At 45.4% G+C, this 21,502-nt stretch overlaps 1 protein-coding gene across 1 annotated transcript; it reads right to left on the bottom strand.

Annotated features, from left to right (window-relative positions):
* Positions 1 to 1,482: 1,482 nt before the first annotated feature.
* On the bottom strand, positions 1,483 to 21,126 carry SETD6 (SET domain containing 6, protein lysine methyltransferase). Its single transcript, XM_067470935.1, has 8 exons — positions 20,943 to 21,126; positions 16,990 to 17,134; positions 9,827 to 9,968; positions 8,537 to 8,731; positions 4,989 to 5,106; positions 3,813 to 3,993; positions 3,532 to 3,674; positions 1,483 to 1,827 (listed from the first exon to the last, which is right to left on the bottom strand). The coding sequence occupies exons 1-8, from the start codon at positions 21,042 to 21,044 to the stop codon at positions 1,516 to 1,518; spliced, it is 1,338 nt and encodes a 445-aa protein (XP_067327036.1). The 5' UTR covers positions 21,045 to 21,126; the 3' UTR covers positions 1,483 to 1,515.
* Positions 21,127 to 21,502: the final 376 nt, after the last annotated feature.

The raw sequence follows: 21,502 nt of genomic DNA, 5'->3' as shown, positions 1-21,502 counted from the left end.
CGAAAGGCAGGCAGGAGCAGGTACCGCAATAGTCAGGGGCCTGGTATCTGTGTCATCCGTTTAATTCGTCTTTCCGTTTTGTTCCGTCCATTCGGATGGCACAATACAAAGACCCTCTCCCAGAATGAAAATAAACACGATACGAAAGGCAGGCAGGAGCGGGTACCGCAATAGTCAGGGGCCTGGTATCTGTATCATCCGTTGAATTCGTCTTTCCATTTTGTTCCGTCCATTCGGATGGCACAATACAAAACACCCTCTCCCAGAACGAAAACAAATTCGATACGAAAGGCAGGCAGGAGCGGGTACCGCAATAGTCATGGGCCTGGTATCTGTATCATCCGTTTAATTCGTCTTTCCGTTTCGTTCCGTCCATTCGGATGGCACAATACAAAAGACCCTCTCCCAGAATGAAAATAAACACGATACAAAAGGCAGGCAGGAGCGGGTACCGCAATAGTCATGGGCTGTCTGCAAGGATGTTGCCCAGGGGACACTCGGATGTTTTTTTTATGTTTTTACCATTGTTGTGGGAGGCTTCTCTCATGTCCCCGCATGAGGAGCTGGAGCTGATAGAGGGAGCTCATCCACACTCTCCCTGGATTTGAACCTGCAACCTGTCAGTTTTCAGTCCTGCCGGCTTCTATAGTTCAGACTAATAACAGGGTATGTTTTCATTTAATCGGGAGAAGGGCTGCAGTGAGTGGCTGCTCTGGTCCTTTACCCTTTACTACAATCTTCTAAAGCAGTGGTCCTCAACCTTGGGGTCCCCAGATGTTTTTGGCCTCCAACTCCCAGAAATCCTAACAGCTGGTAAAATGTCTAGGATTTCTGGGACTTGTAGGCCAAAAACATATGGGACCCCAGGTTGAGAACCACTTCTCTAAAGCAGCAGTTCTCAACCTGGGGGTTGCGACCCCCAGGGGGGTCGCCTGGCCATTTCAGAGGGGTCGTGAGACCGCCTCCGTTTGCCCCACCCCAAGGGCACGGGCCAAGTGTGGGCTCCTTCGCATGAGGCCTGGCCTCGCGCAAAGCCCACCTCACCTGCCTCACACTCTCGCCATCCAGCGAGGGCGTAGGGCAGGCGAGGGGTCCTCCGCACGAGGCCTAGCCTGTAAATACAATAACGACTACATAATGTTACTGCTTTTTCTGTCGATTCGTTGTAGTACCTTTTCGCTTACCCAACGTTCCGCCGGCCCGTCTATGTTGGATAAGCCGGACTCTACTGTGTATATCCAACACTTTGAAAATGTCCGTGTTCCGACTTACATCCAAACGCAACTTAAGAACAAACCTTCAGAACCCATCTTGTGGGTCACTTGAGAGCATGCCTGGAACACTCTTGCTTTCAAAGCCCCAAAATCTGTGTCCTGAGAATTTCCATCGGAAATACCTTAAGGGCGGTAGGAAGGGGGCGCCTGACCCGGAAGCACCCCAAGGCGCACCTGCGGAACAAAGGGGCACACCCACACAGACCGATAGCGGGGGCCGCAGCCGTGGTGTTATTCTGTGTCACGCGCTCAGCAGCTGGAGCAGATGGTGCAGCACTTTCTTCTCTCCGTAGCGCACCTGAAGGGCGTGGCGCTCCCGGGAGCTGAGCCGGGCGTAGGTCTGTCCCTGCTGCAGCGTCTCCTCCTCCGACTTCAGGTCCGAACGGTAGGCTTTCAGGGCCAGGAGGGCCGCGCTGGAGAGGAGCCGCTTCCAGGCCGGGTTCAGGGCCGGGAGGGCCGCCTTGGAGAGCAGCTGGCCCCCCGCCCTCGCGCTGGGCTCCGCCGCCCCCGGCTCCTTCAGCGCCTTGAACTCCGCCGCAGGCATGGTCAGCACCTCAGGTCACAAAAGCAGAAGGAACACGGGGTTCATTATGGGATAGAAGTGCCATCTCCCAATTGGTTCCATCAGAAAAAGACGGGAAAGGTTTATTAAACTACACCAACTTTAGACTTCAACTCCCACAATTCCCACCAACCTTCCTTTTCCCCCTCAGTCGCTTACTAATATTATTTATTTATTTACAATAATAATAATAATAATAATAATAATAATAATAATGTTGTTATAGGTTTTTTCGGGCTCTATGGCCATGTTCTAGAAGCATTCTCTCCTGACACTTCACCTGCATCTATGGCAAGCATCCCCAGAGGTCGTGAGGTCTGTTAGAACTAGGAAAATGGGTTTATTTATCTGTGGAATGACCAGGGTGGGACAAAGGACTCTTGTCTGCTGGAGCTAGGTGTGAATATCTCAATCAACCACCTTGATTAGCATTTGATGGCCTGGGGCAATCTTTTGTTGAGAGGTGATTAGATTCAACAGAAAGGAGGAAACCATGAAAATGAACAAAATCTGGCTACCAGTATTTAAAAAAAACTAAAATTACAACAGCAAAACAACAGAGAGGAAACAATCGGGGACATCTAATCACCTCTCAACAAAAGATGTAGGTGTAATAATAATAATAAATAGCAACAATAATAAAAATAAAAGAGTAAAATAAGAAATGTAATAGAGTAAAAATAAATGTAATAACAATACAGAGTGTAAAATAATAGATGTAATAAAAATGAATAGCGACAATAAAAATAATAGTAAAATAAGAAATGTAATAATAGAGTAAAAATAAATGTTATAACAAACAGTAAAATAAGAAATGTAATAACTATAATAGAGAAAAGTAAATGTAATAATAATAATAGAGTAAAATAATAGATGTAATAATAATAAATAGCTACAATAATAAAAATAATAGTAGAGTAAAATAAGACATGTAATAATAAGAGTAAAAATAAATGTAATAACTACATAGAGTAAAATAATAAATGTAATACATATAATAGAGTAAAATAATAGATGTAATAATAATAAATGGTGACAATAATAAAAATAGAGTAAAAGAAGAAATGTAATAGAGTAAAAATAAATGTAATAATAGAGTAAAATAATAAATGTAATAACTATAAGAATAAATAGAGTAAAATAATAGATGTAATAATAAATAACAATAATAAATAATAGAGCAAAATAAGAAATGTAATAAGAGTAAAAAATAAAAGTAATATCAATAGAGTAAAATAAGAAATGTAATAACTATAATAGAGAAAAAATAAATGTAATAATAATAGAGTAAAATGTAAATTAATAATAACAGAGTAAAATGTAAATGTAATAAAAATAATAGAGTAAAATAAGAAATGTAATAATAATAATAACAACAACATTAAAATAAATAACTTTTGACTCGAGTATAAGTCAAGGAGGGCTTTTCCAGCCCAAAAAAGGGTTTAAAAAGCTCTGCTTATACTCAAGTATATATGGTACTTAACATGTTATCAGTACTCTGAGATTTTGAGTATTTAAATGTATTTAAAATGTTCAACATCGAAATATATATATATATATATATAATACAATTTTTTCTATCCAAAAAGTGGAGAGTGGGGTGCGACTATTGTGCGATGAAACCCGGTAGGGAACCGCAGAGGGGGAAGCGGCACCCCAGAGCCTGCCACCCCTTCTGGGCCACTCCCTCACCTTCAGTGAGACATAGAGCTCTTCCTCGGTGAGGACGCCCTCCCATCCGACCACAAAGGCCCCTTCCTCGCCCACCATCTCCAGGCCGCAGAGGTAGTCCCACTGCTCCAAGGTCAGCTGCCGCTCTTGGTCCGTCTTTGCGCCTACAGGGATGCAAAACCAAGGGCATGCTTCAAAAGGAAACCAAGGGCATGCTTCAAAACCAAGGGCATGCTTCGAAAGGAAAAGTCAGGCAGGGGCTCCGCTCTCTCTCTCTCTCTCTCTCCTGGGGAACCTCTTGCCTTCCAGCGCGGCCTGGAGGAGGGTCAGCATCGGGATGTCGGCCGCGTCGTTGGTGTTGCCCGGGTACGGCTCGGCGAAGCCGTACATGTGGAGGAGCTGCCAGTTGGCCAGCTCTCCGTAGGTGTTGAAGATCTCCTGGCCTTTCAAGATGGGCCGAGTGGCCACCATCTTCAGCCGCTCCTGCAGAAAAAGACCGGAACGCAAGTCAGGAAAGGCAATAATAATAATAAATAGAGAAAAATAATACATGTAATAATAATTGTGATGATGTGTAAATTTTATTCCTTTGGTTATGTGTAATTTAAACAGTAGTTTAGGGATGGTAAGTATGGGAGATTATGTTTTGTTGGAGGTGGTGGCTTGGCGTTAGCTGAGTTGCCATAGCAACAGGGGCGGAGCCAACTGCCTCTTCAGGAGGCAGCTGTTTTAAAAAGTCAGTCAGTAAGCCGGTGAGCTACTGAGAGGACTGAGTCTGGGTGGAGATTCAGGGAATGTGTCTGTAGCCGGTGTGCTATAGGAAAGACTGTATCTCAGGGTGGAGATTCAGGGAATCAATTGGTGACCAAAGTGGTTGCAGAGAAGGACCCAGTAGTGATAGAACTACAGGGGGTTGTTGATTCTAAATTAAGAATCAAGGTTTGGCTGGGTTTGAGCCTGTTGTACCTGCTGTGAAACGTTTTGAAGTCTGTGCCTGAGATTACTCATGAAACCTTACCAATGTAACCATCAAGATTTGTGGCTCTTGTGAAGAAACAGCTAAACATGTTATACTCCTGTTAAAATAAACTTGTTACTGTTTTCCTCAAGCCTTGCCTGATACAGTTTCTCCTAAATTGAACAGCCTGCAATAGTAAAGTCAGCCAGAAACAGTAAACGCTACGCTATCAAATGAATAAAGCCTTCTGTAATTAACAGTCCCTTTATAAAATAGCTCCTAGCTTGATATTGATCGTTGCCCGGCTTCCCTCATAGATTAGGTGGCAGTGGGTGTTTTACAACACGCACCTTCACAATAATAATAGAGTAAAATAATGTAAATGTAATAATACTAACAAGGGTAAAAAGGAAAGGACCTGAGGCTGTTAGGAATTGTGGGAGTTGAAGTCCAAAACACCTGTTGGCCCATGCATGCACTCAAGGCCCTGTAACAAGTCTATCCATTAAACAAGGCTTACGGGGGAATACTCCAGGTTGGCGTTGTGGTTGGCCACGTGATTGAGGAGGTCCGCCAGAGGCACCATCACGGGAGGATTGGGCTCGCCTTCCTCTTCATCATCCAAAGGCTCCTGGAAACTAGTCATAAGGAAATACATATACTAGGATGAAACATGTTTTGTTTTTGAGGGGGAGACCCACGCTGCCCTTATCTTGGGGTGACCCCCTCGAAAGAAAAAAATGGAAAATTACAAGCCAGCGAAAGGTTTAGACAGAGAGGGGAGGGGCGCTGAGAAAGTCGAAACAACAAAATTACAAAATAGTAATAATATAAAATAATAATATCATAGTATTATTAAAATAATAATAAATAGTCCAATAATCAAGACATTACAAAAGGGCAGAAAAGCTGGGAGGCTTGGAAAGCCAGGAAACTGTGAGGAATTGTGGGAGTTGAAGTCCAAAACGCCAAGTTGGCCTATGTTGGAGATGAGCCTGTGGTTGTGTCAGGGTACTCTGGATGTTGGGAATGACAATGAGGTTCATGTAGGTAATGATGAAGTTGCTCTAGATGGGATTCCTGTTCAAAGTGTCTTTTCTGATGAGAATGTGTTCCTGAAAGATTTGGGGATGATGGTTGGTGTGGTCCCTGAATGGCTACCAGAGAATTCCCATGATTTGGAGCCTGAGAATAGCTTGGCACCTGAAATAAATGAGCCAATAGATAGAAGGCATGTTTTTAGTCAGCACAGGCAAACAACCCAATCTCTCAGGCGTTCTGCCAGACTGAGAGAGAGATTGATAACAGAGTCAAGGCTGAAACTAAATCCGTTTCTGGCCGCTTGGGTCAATGAGTAGATTAGGGGATAAAAAGTGCCAAGCACAGAATCTGTAGTCAGACGAAGCAACATTGACATTGAATCACAACATTTTTCCTGGTCCTTGGAAGTATTGCCGTGGATAGATTCACGTGTTTAAGTGCCTTTGTTGATTCATGATTCAACTTTTGGAGTTTTACCTGTTGAGAATATATGTGTGTGTTTTGATTAACTGTATTGTAGTTTTCAAAGTTAGTGTTTATGTGCTTAGAAATGTGATGCTTTGTAATGCAGTGTTCCGGAGATGCAATTCCTGTGTGGAAAGGGTTAACTGTATCATGAAGAAGGAGTCGTAAATCTCAGTGCAGGAAGTGTTGTACACTGTGTTGCCGTTGTACGTCATACATCATCACGTCACTGTGGAATGTAAGGAGGTGCCTGATTCTAGATTACAACGAAAAGCCGAGCCATGTAGCTGCTCAAGGTGTTTCTTGTTCTGCTTAGCTTCTAGTGTGAATATTATTTTAGTTTTGTGTTTAATAAAGTAGCTCTAGTTTAAGAAGATGCGTTTCAGTGCCTTGTGTGGGCTGAGATCATTGCCATTCCATTGACACTTGGTTATGGGCCCAGCACGCTTTTGCTGTGCATACCTGTGGAACCTGTACATTGACATTACCTTGGAAGTTTCTGTATTTGTTTTTCATGAGTTCTGATGGATTAATTTCCTGGACTCTTTGTTCCTGCACCGGGACTGTGGCGCAAGCTGGCTGGGAGTCAGCTGCATTAAGATCACTACTGACCAAAAGGTCATGAGTTCGAAGCCAGCCCGGGTCGGAGTGAGCTTCCGACCAATTTGTGTAGCTTGCTGTCGACCTTTGCAGCCCGAAAGACAGTTGCATCTGTCAAGTAGGAAATTTAGGTACCGCTTATGCGGGGAGGCTAATTGACAACACCATAAAAATCTCTGTAAATAAATAACTAAATAAAAGGAAAGCACTAGAAGTGTATCTAAAGGCTAATTTACAACGCCATAAAAATCTCTGTAAATACATAAATAAATAAGTAAAGGGAAAGTACTAGATTAGAGTAAAGAAGTGTATCTAAAGGCTAATTTACAACGCTATTAAAATCTCTGTAAATAAATACATAAATGAATAAATAAAAGGAAAGCACTAGATTAAATAGTGTATCTAAAGGCTAATTTACAACGCCATAAAAATCTCCAGCTAGCATGCAAAGAATGAGGAAGTACTCCATCAGTGTCACAAATGGACGGTGAAGCGATAGCTCCCCTGGTGCTAATATAACTGATTTATGAAGCCATAAAAATCTCCAGCAAGCATGCAAAGAATGAGGAAATACTCCATCAGTGTCACAAATGGACGGTGAAGCGACAGCTTCCCTGGTGCTAATATAACTGATTTACGAGGCCATAAAAATCTCCAGCAAGCATGCAAAGAATGAGGAAGTACTTCATCAGTGTCACAAATGGACGGTGAAGCGACAGCTCCCCTGGTGCTAATATACTGATTTACGAGGCCATAAAAATCTCCAGCAAGCATGCAAAGAATGAGGAAATACTCCATCAGTGTCACAAATGGACGGTGAAGCGGCAGCGCCCCTAGTGGCCAGAATACCCTCATGAAAAAAGCTGGAATGTTAGATAGCCTCTGTGTGTCTGTCTATATATGTTGTGCGTCTATGGAAGTGAATGTTTACCATGTATATGTGCATTGTAATCCGCCCTTAGTCCCCTGCGGTGTGAGAATGGTGGAATATACATACTGTAAATAAATACATAAATAAATAAAAGGAAAGCACTAGATTAAATAGTGTATTTAAAGGCTAATTTACGATGCCATAAAAATCTCCAGCTAGCATGCAAAGAATGAGGAAGTACTCCATCAGTGTCACAAATGGACGGTGAAGCGACAGCGCCCCTGGTGGCCAGAATACCCTCATGAAAAAAGCTGGAATGTTAAATAGCCTCTGTGTGTATATATGTTGTGTGTCTATGGCAGTGAATGTTTGCCATATATGTGTACATTGTAATCCGCGTCCCCTGCGGGGTGAGAAGGGCCAAATATAAATACTGTAAATAATAAATAAATAAATGAGGAGCAGCTTAAGGCGCTGGGCATGTTTAGCCTGAAGAAGAGAAGGCTGAGAGGAGACATGATAGCCATGTATAAATATGTGAGGGGAAGTCATAGGGAGGAGGGAGCGAGCTTGTTTTCTGGAGACTAGGATGCAATGGAACAATGGCTTCAAACTACAAGAGAGGAGATTCCACCTGAACACGAGGAAGAACTTCCTGACTGTGAGAGCCGTTCAGCAGTGGAACTCTCTGCCCCGGAGTGTGGTGGAGGCTCCTTCTTTGGAAGCTTTTAAACAGAGGCTGGATGGCCATCTGTCAGGGGTGCTTTGAATGCAATATTCCTGCTTCTTGGCAGAATGGGGTTGGACTGGATGGCCCAGGAGGTCTCTTCCAACTCTTGGATTCTAGGATTCTATGAAATAATCTTTCTACCTAATTGGATTTACCTATTTTTATGGAGTTTTTTTTTTTTTTACTGCTACTGCTTTTAAACTATTTCCAATAAACTGCTTGCATCTCTACTCAGCTGTGTTGTGTTTAAAGTCAGAGGGCTTTCCTGGCCTGGGGTTCTGGGGGAGACAGAAGTAGGGCCCAGCTTCTCGTAAGCGGGAGAAGCGAAAGCAGGAGATGCCCCCTCCTCCTCCTTCCTCACCTGTAGGCCATGACGAAGGCCACCAGCCGCTTGTAGAGCTCCAGGGTGTGCACTTTGGGGTTGAAGAGGTCCGGGTGGGCCTTCATGAAGGGCAGGACCACCGAGGAGAACTCCTCCTGGATGCTGGACAGGTCTCGCTCCACCGCCTCCGAGACCCCCGTCCCTTGCAGCAGCCGCTTCCGCTCCTCCCGGCTCCTGGGCAGAAAGAAAGAAAGGAAGAGAGAAAGAATCAAGGAACGAATCAATGAATGTTAGCCCCTTTGAGTCTCCTTATAGCAGTGTTTCTCAACCTGGGGGTCAGGACCCCTGAGGGGGTCGCGAAGGGGTGTCAGAGGGGTCGCCAAAGAACATAAAAAAACCGCAGTATTTTCTGATGGTCATGGGGATTCCATGTGGGGGGTTTGAGCCACTTTTATCGTTGGTGGAGTTCAGAATGTTCTTTGATTGTAATGAACTATAAAGTTTGGTCCAGATCCATCATTTTTTGAGTCCACAGTGCTCTCTGGATGTAGGTGAACTACAACTCCCAAAATCAAGGTCCATGCTCACCAAACCCTTCCAGTATTTTCAGTTGGTTATGGAAGTCCTGTATGCCATGTTTGGTTCAATTCCATCATTGGTGGAGTTCAGAATGCTCTTTGATTGTAGGTGAACTATAAATCCCAGCAACTACAACTCCCAAAAGCCAAGGTCTATTTTCCCCAGGCTCCACCAGTGTTCACATTTTCGCATATTGAGTATTTGTGCCAAGTTTGGTCCAGATCCACCATTGTACGAGTCCACAGTGGTCATTCCACAGATATATAAATGCATTGTCCTAGTTCCAACAGGCCTCACTACCTCTGAGGATGCTTGCCATAGATGCAGGCAAAACGTCAGGAGAAAATGCCTCTAGACCATGGCCATATAGCCAGAAAAAACCCACAAGAACCTAGATACATAGATGGTACATTACACCGCAAAAGATCTTGAAATTCTACAAAAATACATCCAATAAATGTTGGAAATAATTAAAATAATTACCATTAAAACATATTCGAAGTTTGCCCCAGCTTTCCTCGGAAGCCGAGAGAGTGTGGCTTTGGAAAATCACAATAGGAGATATAGATATAGATACACTCACACACTCCCAGTTGAAAACTATTCTGTATGTGTGAGACATCCTCTATTGTGGCGCATAAGGAAGGGCTGAGAGGCAGAGAAGGCAGACTACTGTCCTCTCAAAGATGGGGAGCCGGATCCTAAGAGGAGGCTGGACACGGATGGGAGAGAGTACCGCGCGTCTCTTACCAGAACATGGGGAGGTCCAGGCTGCTGAAGCCGGGCCAGAGGGACAGGTAAGGCGCCCAGCGGGAATGCGTGTCGGTGGATTCGTGCAGCAGGCAGAGCAGGAGCGGGACCCACCCGGAGGAGCTCTCCAGGGAGGCGTGTTCTGGCGGAGGAAAGAAAGGAAACTCTGGTGAGTTCATGCCACACCCAAGCCAGGATTCAACATTAGGATGGCTTCTTCTTAAGTTGGATTTGTATGTACCCGTATCATAGAATCCTAGAATCAAAGAGTTGGAAGAGACCTCATGGGCCATCCAGTCCAACCCCATTCTGCCAAGAAGCAGGAATGTTGCATTCAAATCACCCCTGACAAATGGCCATCCAGCCTCCGTTTAAAAGCTTCCAAAGAAGGAGCCTCCACCACACTCCGGGGCAGAGAGTTCCACTGCTGAACGGCTCTCACAGTCAGGAAGTTCTTCCTCGTGTTCAGATGGAATCTCCTCTCTTGTAGTTTGAAGCCATGGCTCCATTGCGTCCTAGTCTCCAAGGAAGCAGAAAGGAAGCTTGCTCCCTCCTCCTCCCTGTGGCTTCCTCTCACATATTTATACATGGCTATCATATCCCCTCTCAGCCTTCTCTTCTTCAGGCTAAACATGCCCAGCTCCTTAAGTCGCTCCTCATAGGGCTTGTTCTCCAGACCCTTGATCTACTCCCTCCTCCCTGTGGCTTCCTCTCACATATTTTCTACATGGCTATCATATCTCCTCTCAGCCTTGTCTTCTTCAGGCTAAACATGCCCAGCTCCTTAAGCCGCTCCTCATAGGGCTTGTTCTCCAGACCCCTGATCTGCTCCCTCCTCCCTGTGGCTTCCTCTCACATATTTTCTACATGGCTATCATATCTCCTCTCAGCCTTGTCTTCTTCAGGCTAAACATGCCCAGCTCCTTAAGCCGCTCCTCATAGGGCTTGTTCTCCAGACCCCTGATCTGCTCCCTCCTCCCTGTGGCTTCCTCTCACATATTTTCTACATGGCTATCATATCTCCTCTCAGCCTTGTCTTCTTCAGGCTAAACATGCCCAGCTCCTTAAGCCGCTCCTCATAGGGCTTGTTCTCCAGACCCTTGATCTGCTCCCTCCTCCCTGTGGCTTCCTCTCACATATTTTCTACATGGCTATCATATCTCCTCTCAGGCTTGTCTTCTTCAGGCTAAACATGCCCAGCTCCTTAAGCCGCTCCTCATAGGGCTTGTTCTCCAGACCCCTGATCTGCTCCCTCCTCCCTGTGGCTTCCTCTCACATATTTATACATGGCTATCATATCCCCTCTCAGCCTTCTCTTCTGAAGGCTAAACATGCCCAGCTCCTTAAGCCGCTCCTCATAGGGCTTGTTCTCCAGACCCCTGATCTGCTCCCTCCTCCCTGTGGCTTCCTCTCACATATTTATACATGGCTATCATATCTCCTCTCAGCCTTCTCTTCTTCAGGCTAAACATGCCCAGCTCCTTAAGCCGCTCCTCATAGGGCTTGTTCTCCAGACCCCTGATCTGCTCCCTCCTCCCTGTGGCTTCCTCTCACATATTTTCTACATGGCTATCATATCTCCTCTCAGCCTTCTCTTCTTCAGGATAAACATGCCCAGCTCCTTAAGCCGCTCCTCATAGGGCTTGTTCTCCCGACCCCTGATCTGCTCCCTCCTCCCTATGGTTTCCTCTCACATATTTATACATGGCTATCATATCTCCTCTCAGCCTTCTCTTCTTCAGGCTAAACATGCCCAGTTCCCTAAGCCGCTCCTCACAGGGCTTGTTCTCCAGACCCTTGATCTGCTCCCTCCTCCCTGTGGTTTCCTCTCACATATTTATACATGGCTATCATATCTCCTCTCAGCCTTCTCTTCTGAAGGCTAAACATGCCCAGCTCCTTAAGCCGCTCCTCATAGGGCTTGTTCTCCAGACCCTTGATCTACTCCCTCCTCCCTGTGGCTTCCTCTCACATATTTATACATGGCTATCATATCTCCTCTCAGCCTTCTCTTCTTCAGGCTAAACATGCCCAGCTCCTTAAGCCGCTCCTCATAGGGCTTGTTCTCCAGACCCTTGATCATTTGAGTCGCCCTCCTCTGGACACATTCCAGCTTAGAGTCAATATCTCTCTTGAATTGTGGTGCCCAGAATTGGACACAATATTCCAGGTAATGTGGTCTAACCAAAGCAGAATATTCCGGCATATAAGACGACTGGGTGTATAAGACGACCCCCAACTTTTCCAATTAATATATAGAAGGGGTCCTCAAACTACGGCCCGCGGGCCACTTCTGGCCCCCCAAGGGCACTTATCTGGCCCGCGGAGGAGGAGCGCCCCCCCCCACACACAGTGCCCCTCCCTTGGCTGGCTCACGCTATCCGTCAGGTCCGATGGGCAGCGTGAGCCAGCCGAGGGCAGCTGCTCCACGTAGCCTACTAGCATGTAAAGCACCTCGCGAGGTGCTTTATGCACGAGTAGGCTGCGCGGGGCTGCTCCTCCCTTGACAGGCTCATGCTGCTCATCGAGCCCGGCGCTCCATGCAGTCATGCTGGCCACATGAACTTGGAGGTGTCTACGGACAACGCCGGCTCTTCGACTCAGAAATGCAGATGAGCACCACACCCCAGAGTCAGACACGACTGGACTTCATGTCAGAGGAAAACCTTTAACTAGGAAAATTGTGGAAGATCCAGGGTGGGAGAAAGAACTCTTGTCTGTTGGAGGTAGGTAGGAATGTTTCAATTAGCCACCTTGATGACCATTTCATAGCCTGACCGTTTTTAGGGAGAATCCTTTGTTGAGAGGGGATTAGCTGGCCCTGATTGTTTCTTGTCTGGAGTTCCCCTGTGTTTGAGTGTTGTTCTTTATTTACAGTTATAATTTTAGTTTTTTTTAAATACTGGTAGCTAGATTTTGTTCGGACTAGAAATAGGAAGATTTCTCATTCTCTGCTCCTGGAATTACTGCCTCAAGAGGGCGAGAAAGAACCCCCTCCCTCGAAGGGCCCTTCCACACAGCAAAATCAGATATGTGCAATGTGCAGAGGGATTTTTTAATTGATTTTTTAATAAAAAAATTATAGTCCGGCCTTCCAACGGTCTGAGGGACTGGCCCCCGGTTTAAAAAGTTTGAGGACCCCTGATATATAGAGTTTGGGATATATTCGCCGTATAAGACTACTATGCTGATGATCGTGCCATCACTGCTCAAGCAGGGAGCTTTGAGATGGTTGAAAAGAAGCCCTCCGAAGCTCTAGGTGCTCTAACTGCCAATTACAGGGAAAACCAGCTGATCCCCAACCCATCTAAAACACAGACATGTGCCTTTCATCTCAAGAACAGACAAGCATCCCGAGCTCTGAGGATTATTACCTGGGAAGGAATCCCACTGGAGCATTGCAGCACACCCAAATACCTGGGAGGAGTCACTCTGGACCGTGCTCTCACCTACAAGAAGCACTGCCTGAACATCAAGCAAAAAGTGGGCGCTAGAAACAACATCATACGAAAGCTGACTGGCACAACCCGGGGATCACAACCAGACACAGTGAAGACATCTGCCCTTGCGCTATGCTACTCTGCTGCTGAGTACGCATGCCCAGTGTGGAACACATCTCACCACGCTAAAACAGTAGATGTGGCTCTTAATGAGACATGCCGCATTATCACGGGGTGTCTGCGCCCTACACCACTGGAGAAATTACACTGTTTAGCCGGAATTGCACCACCTGGCATCCGCCGAGAAGTAGCAGCCAATAGTGAAAGGACCAAGGCAGAAAAAGAAAAAAAACACACAGCTCATCCCCTGTTTGGGTATCAGCCAGCACGTCAACAACTTAAATCAAGACATAGTTTTCTTAGATCTACAGAGACACTCGCTGGAACACCCCAGCAAGCGAGAGTCCAAAAGTGGCATGCCCAAACCCAGCACTTCAATCAATGGCTGATACCAGATGAGAGACTCCCCCCTGGGCACACAGAAGAAGACTGGGCGACTTGGAAGGCGCTGAACAGACTGCGTTCTGGCACCACGAGATGCAGAGCCAACCTTAGGAAATGGGGCCACAAAGTGGAATCCTCGACATGCGAGTGTGGAGAAGAGCAAACCACTGACCACCTGCTGCAATGCACCCTGAGCCCTGCCACATGCACCATGGAGGACCTTCTTGCGGCAACACCAGAGGCACTCCAAGGGGCCAGCTACTGGTCAAAGGACATTTAACCAACTACCAAGCTTGCAAAATCTGTGTGTTTTTTTTCTTTTTCTTTTTAATCTGTGTGTTTGTTTTGTTCTGTTAGAATTGTAACACAATGGTATGGTTGCTGATGACACGATAAATAAATAAATAAGACTACCCGTCTTACAACGCACACCAAATAAAAATTTAAAAAGCATCAGATTTGATTTCAATTTGGTAATTTTCCTATTACTGTCCCTCCTTCTCTGCCTCTCAGATCACCGCTTCACTGCAGTCTTCAGGAGCAAGATCTGAGAGGCAGAGAAGGAGGGACTGTAATAGGATACAAGGGCGGGCCAGACAGGTAAAAGGGGTGTGTTTGTCCGGGCCCAGAGACACTCTATCTCTTTTGTCTATACCCCGGGCACCCCAGAAGCCTGCAGCTTGCTCCGCCCTTCACTTACACCTTCCCGGTGAGGCGCCCGTAAAGTAAAATAATGTAAATGTAATAATAATAACAAATAGAGTAAAAGATTAAATAATAATACTAATAACGGAGTAAAATAATAAATAACCTTAGAGTCCTCGTGGACAACAAGTTAAACATGAGCCAACAATGTGATGTGGCGGCAAAAAAAGCCAATGGGATGTTGACCTGCATCAAGAGGAGCCTAGTGTCTAGATCCAGGGAAGAAGTCCTGCTCCCCATGCTCTATTCCGCTTTGGTTAGACCACTTTACCTGGAATATTGTGTCCAATTCTGGGCACCACAATTCAAGAGAGATATTGACAAGCTGGAATGTGTCCAGAGGAGGGTGACTCAAATGATCAAGGCTCTGGAGAACAAGCCCTATGAGGAGAGGCTTAAGGAGCTGGGCATGTTTAGCCTGAAGAAGAGAAGGCTGAGAGGAGATATGAGAGCCATGTATAAATATGTGAAAGGAAGCCACAGGGAGGAGGAGGGAGCAAGCTTCCTTTCCGCTTCCCTGGAGACTAGGACGCAATGGAACAACGCCTTCAAACTACAAGAGAGGAGATTCCATCTGAACATGAGGAAGAACTTCCTGACTGTGAGAGCCGTTCAGCAGTGGAAATCTCTGCCCCGGAGGGAGTGTGATGGATGCTCCTTCTTTGGAAGCTTTTAAACAGAGGCTGGATGGCCATCTGTCAGGGGTGATTTGAATGCAATATTCCTGCTTCTTGGCAGAACGGGGTTGGATTGGGTGATGGCCCAGGAGGTTTCTTCCAACTCTTTGATTCTAGGATTCTATGACTCGAGTATAAGTCGAGGGGGGCTTTTTCAGCCTAAAAAAGGGGCTATACAGTATATACATATATACAGTATATATATATATATTAGCATCTGTGTATGTGCATCTGCATGTGCGTGTATATGTATATGTGTGTGTGTTTTCTGTACAGGCAGTCCACAAGTGCACAACCTCTGAGGATGCCTGCCATACCTTGGGAAGCCAGATCTGGCCACAGTGGTCCATGCTCTGGTTACATCCCAAATAGATTACTGCAACACACTCTACATGGGGTTGCCTTTGAAGACTGTTCGGAAACTTCAATTAGTCCAGCGGGCGGCAGCCAGATTACTAACTGGAGCGTCATACAGGGAGCACACCACCCCCCTGTTGTGTCAGCTCCACTGGCTGCCGATCCAGTTCCGAGCACAATTCAAAGTGCTGGTCTTGACCTACAAAACCCTATACGGCTCCGGCCCAGTGTATCTGTCCGAACGTATCTCCCTCTACGTCCCACCTCAGAGTTTGAGATCTTCTGGGGAGGCCCTGCTCTCGACCCCACCTCTATCACAAGTGAGGTTGGTGAGGACGAGGAGCAGGACCTTCTCGGCAGTGGCCCCCCGCCTGTGGAATTCACTCCCCGGGGAAATCAGGTCATCGACATCCCTCCTTTCCCTCAGAAGGAAATTAAAAACATGGTTGTGGGACCAGGCTTTCGGGCAATCTGGACAATGACTAGACAATATGGAATGAATTTATGGACTCTGAGATGGTGAACGCTGAGTTTTAATGATTTTGTTGTATAAAGTGACTGTTTAATTGTTATAATTGCTATATACTTGTTTTATCCATTGTTTATGTTGGCATCAAATTGTGCCTTGTGTAAGCCGCCCTGAGTCCCCCCTCGGGGGTTGAGAAGGGCGGGGTAGAAGTGCGTGAAATAAATAATAAATAGATGTGGGTGAAATGTCAGGAGAGAATGCTTCTGGAACACAGCCAGACAGCCCAGAAAACTCACAGCAACCCATGAAAGCTTTCCTTCGAGAACAGCCTGTATACAATTCTTTTCAATGTAAACCAGAAAGGACTGAAACACGGGAAGAGTGACGAAGGCTGTTTGCTGCAGGAATTTATTTATTTATTTGCAATATTTATATTCCGCCCTTCTCACCCCACAGGGGACAATGTACATACACATGGCAAACATTCAATGCCATAGACCCCTGATGGTGAACCTATGACACGCGTGCCAGCACTGACACGCATGGCTATTTTTGATGACACGCAGACGCATGCGGCCACATACAGAGAAATACACTTTATAAGAGCCAATCTAATTCCATCTTTAAATTTAACATCTGCACGTTTGAGCATAGTTCACTCCATAACTCAGCATGGATTATACATTTTTTTCTTATTTAAACTATAAATATTGCAAAATTATGGTTTTTTTCTCAAAGTGACACTCCACCCAAATTATGCTCAAGTTTTTGGCAAATTTTGACACACCAAGCTCAAAAGGTTGCCCATCACTGCCATAGACACACAACATATATAGGCAGACACACAGAGGCTATTTAACATTCCAGCTTTCCTTGAGGGTATTCTGGCCACTTGGGGAGCTGTCCCTTCACTAACCACTTCTGACACTGATGAAGTACTTCCTCATTCTTTGCATGCTTGCTGGAGATTTTTATGGCCTTGTAAATTAAATTTCCCCCTTATCTGCATACCTTTCTGCAGGAGGGGAGCCAAGGGGCTGGTGTGTTGGGAAAGGAGGGCTGTCCGTGGGACCGAGAACAAGACTTCTCCTGCCTCAAGGTCCTCTCGCGCCACCAGGCCGTAATCCGCCACAGTGCCCTCTCTGCTCACACAAACCTGCAAACATAAGAATATATCATTCACTATAATCATATACATATCTATATAAATATAAATGTAATGTTCGTTTGTGGGATTAACAGAACTCAAAAAACCCTGGACGAATTGACATCAAATTTGGACACAAGACACCTAACAACCCAATGTATGTCCTTCACTCAAAAAAAAAATTAGATTTTGTCATTTGGGAGTTGTAGTTGCTGGGATTTATAGTTCACCTACAATCAAAGAGGATTCTGAACTTCACCAATGAGGGAATTGAACCAAACTTGGCACACAGAACTCCCATGATCAACAGAAAATATTGAAAGGGTTTGGTGGGCATTGAGCTTGAGTTTGGGAGTTGTAGTTCACCATGGACTCAAACAATGATGGATCTGGACCAAACTAGGCACAAATATTCCATATGCCCAAATATGAACACAGATAGAGTTTGGGGGAAATAGACCTTGACATTTGAGTTGCAGTTACTGGGATTTATAGTTCACCTACAATCAAGGAGCATTGGGAAGTTTAGTTCCACAACCCTGTGTGTTTTTCTGAGCTCCCTGCAAATAACCTATTTTTATCTAATAAGAGTTGTTTTTAATCATTATATCCTGTACATGTGGCCCGCCCACTGTTATCGTGATTGTGTTTATTGGAATGTTCTTTTGTTATTGTGTTTATACTTTTTTTTCTATGTAATTTTGACAATGTTGCTTGTTGTTTATGTTCTGGTTTTATTTTGCTGTAACATGTTGTCCGGGCTTGGCCCCATGTTAGCCGCCCCGAGTCCCCTTTGGGGAGATGGTGGCGGGGTATAAATAAAGTTTATTATTGTTGTTGTTATATTACAAGGACTATGTAAGGGTGATGGTATGCTAGCTGGGTCTGGAAGTTCAGAGCGTTCCGGGGATGCCGCAAAGGCGGTTGTGAATAAGGGAAAAGAGGGGGCGGAGTGAGAGCGGGGAGAGTGAAGGAAGGATAGAAAGGAGGGGACACTTAGGGCAAGGGTTTGAGTAAGGGGTTCAGGATTAGGGTTTCACCATTAAAGAACTCTTACATTCCTTCTATATTATAATAGTTATATCTATCTATATAAAAATGTTCTGTGCATAATGAGTACCTTAAAAACAACAGAACCAATGAACGAAATCACACCAAATTTGGTAACAAAACATCTCACAACACAAGGAGTGACCATCACTCAAAAAATTATGATTTTGTCATTTGGGAGTTGTAGTTGCTGGGATTTATAGTTCACCTACAATCAAAAAGGATTCTGAACTCCACCAATGATGGAATTGAACCAAACGTGGCACACAGAACTCCCATGATCAACAGAAAATATTGGAAGGGTTTAGTGGGCATTGAGCTTGAGTTTGGGAGTTGTAGTTCACCTACATCCAGAGAGCACTGTGGACTCAAACAATGATGGATCTGGACCAAAATTGGCACGAATATTCCATATGCCCAAATATGAACACAGATGGAGTTTGGAGGAAATAGACCTTGACATTTGGGAGTTGTAGTTACTGGGATTTATAGTTCACCTACAATCAAAGAGTATTCTGAACCCCACGAACAACAGAATCGGGGCAAACTTCCCACACAAAACCCCCATGACCAACAGAAAATACTTAAGGCCACCCAGTCCAACTCCCTTCACCAGGGCAAGAAAACGTAATCAAAGAGTCCTGACAAAGAGCCATCCAGCCATAGATATAGATAGATAGATAGATAGAGAGAGAGAGAGAGATTCACACATGCAGAGATATAGTATCATAGATTTGAAAGGGACCCTTAAAAAGGACAATGATATCCTGCATGTTCCAGGGTGGTCAAACCAGACACTCTCCACATCAACACTGGCAAAGAAACAGCAAGAAATACTGTTTACCCACAAGCAGAAAGAAATTACATATATTAGAAACCAACACTTTCTCATTACTTTATTTTCCAGATCAACAGACTGGGCCACAGCAACGCCTGGCAGGGGACAGCTAGTATATTATATATATATTACTAGCAGTCCCCTGCCAGGCGTTGCTGTGGCCCAGTCTGGTGATCTGGAAAATAAAATATTGAGAAAGTGTTGGCTTCTAATATATGTAATGTCATTATGCTTGTGGGTCAACAGTATATCTTGTTTATTTGTCAGCGTTGATGTGGAGAGTGTCTGGTTGGCCTACTCTGGGACATGCAAATTGTCCTTCTTTAGGGGTCCCTTTCAAATCTAGGATAGTATGTGTGTGTGTGAATCATATCAATCTATCTCTATGGCTGGGTGGTTCTCTGTCAGGAGGGCTTTGATTACGTTTTCTTGCCCTGGTGAAGGGAGTTGGACTGGGTGGCCTTAAGCATTTTCTGTTGGTCATGGGAGTCCTATGTGTCACATTTGGTTCAATTCTGTAATTGGTGGAGTTCAGAATGCTCTTTGATTGTAGGTGAACTATAAATCCCAGTGACTACAACTCCCAAATGTCAAGGTCTATTTCCCCCAAACTCCATCTGTGTTCATATTTGGGCATATGGAGTATTTGTGCCAAGTTTGGTCCAGATCCATCATTGTTTGAGTCCACAGTGCTCTCTGGATGTAGCTGAGCTACAACTCCCAAATGCAAGCTCACCACTACTTTGGGGGGTGGGTTGAGGGGCCTGGCTCACCACACTGGGAGTTGTAGTTCACCCTTTGGGGTGAGAGGTGCGGCATAGAAATGTCGTAAATAAATAAGAGTTGTAGTTCATCCACAACCAGAGAAGGACCTCTGTGGATGATGGATTTGGACCAAACTTGGCACCCAGGACTAATTCTACCTTCTGGAGAAGGTTTGAGGGGTCTGGCTCACCATAGTGGGAGTTGTAGTTCACCCACAACCAGAAAATGTGACCTCTATGGATGATGGACTTGGCACACAGAACCCCTAGAACCAACTCTACCTACTGGAGGGGTTTGAAGGGCCTGGCTCACCATAGTGGGAATTGTAGTTCACCCACAACCAGAGAATGAGACCTCTGTGGATGATGGATTTGGACCAAACTTGGTACTCAGAACCCCCGGGGCTAACTCTAACTACTGGAGGCAGTTTGAGGGGCCTGGCTCACCACAGTGGGAGTTGTAGTTCACCCTTTGGGTGAGAAGGGCAGCATATAAATGTCATAAACAAATAAATAGAGTTGTAGTTCACCCTCAAGCAGAGAAAGGGACCTCTGTGGATGATGGCCTTGGCACTCAGAACCCCCAGGAGTAATTCTACTTACTGGAGGGGGTTTGAGGGGCGTGGCTCACCATAGTGGGAGTTGTAGTTCACCCACAACCAGAGAATGAGACCTCTGTGGATGATGGATTTGGACCAAACTTGGCACACAGAACCCCCAGGAGTAATTCTACTTACTGGAGGGGGTTTGAGGGGCCTGGCTCACCATAGTGGGAGTTGTAGTTCACCCACAACCAGAGAATGAGACCTCTGTGGATGATGGATTTGGACCAAACTTGGCACACAGAACCCCCAGGAGTAATTCTACTTACTGGAGGGGGTTTGAGGGGCGTGGCTCACCATAGTGGGAGTTGTAGTTCACCCACAACCAGAGAATGAGACCACTGTGGATGATGGATTTGGACCAAACTTGGCACACAGAACCCCCAGGACCAATTCTACCTACTGGAGGGGTTGGAGGGGCCTGGCCACAGGGTGAACTACAACTCCCACTATGGTGAGTTGTAGTTCACCCACAACCTGATGCGTTTTGGACAATTCACACAGTTTTTCGAATAACCCGGGCGAGTGTGTACACAAAAGGCCACCCAGGGAGGCCCCCGCACCTTGGGGCTGACCCGGAGGCCCTCCCGCTCGGCCCAGGCCAGGAAGGCCGCCAGGGCTCCTTCTCCGGACGCCATCTTGGCCCGCTTGGCCGCGCTCGCCATCTTGGAAGCGGAAGGAAGGCAGCTACGGAAGCCGCGAAGGAACGCCTCCTCTCCGCTGAGCGGGACCCGCCTCCGCTCTTTAAGCCCCGCCTCCTTCTCCTCCTCCTGGCTGGAGAGGCTGCGCATGCGCTTGGCGGCGCTCTTCCCACGCTCTTTATTGCCACCTACCGGCTGCCTTGGAAACAGCAGCGTGAATGAATGAATTGTCTTTCCTGGCCAATCAAGGCTTATGTATGAGTATATATATTGTATTATAATGTAATTCAATATAATACTACAGTATGATAGCATAATTATATATTTTATATTACATGTAATATTACTAATAATAATAATATGATATCATAATTATATATATTTATATTACATGTAATATTACTAATAATATTATAGTATAATGGTATAGTACAATATATTGTTGTTGGTGTTAGTATATTATGATGTAATACAATATAATA

This window comes from Anolis sagrei, chromosome 8, assembly GCF_037176765.1.
Source record: "Anolis sagrei isolate rAnoSag1 chromosome 8, rAnoSag1.mat, whole genome shotgun sequence".
Taxonomy (NCBI): Eukaryota; Metazoa; Chordata; class Lepidosauria; order Squamata; family Dactyloidae; genus Anolis; species Anolis sagrei.
The sequence above is the reverse complement of the archived record's forward strand: the minus strand, read 5'-3'. Positions and strand labels throughout refer to the sequence as shown.

Excerpts from the sequence above, each read along its gene's own strand:
- SETD6 (XM_067470935.1), bottom strand. The coding sequence starts at position 21,044 with ATGGCGAGCGCGGCCAAGCGGGCCAAGATGGCGTCCGGAGAAGGAGCC. Across the intron at positions 3,994-4,988 it reads CCAACCTGGAGTATTCCCCC|GAGCGGCTGAAGATGGTGGC; the intron begins GTAAGCCTTGTT and ends CTTTTTCTGCAG. Across the intron at positions 3,675-3,812 it reads CCTCCAGGCCGCGCTGGAAG|GCGCAAAGACGGACCAAGAG; the intron begins GCAAGAGGTTCC and ends GCATCCCTGTAG.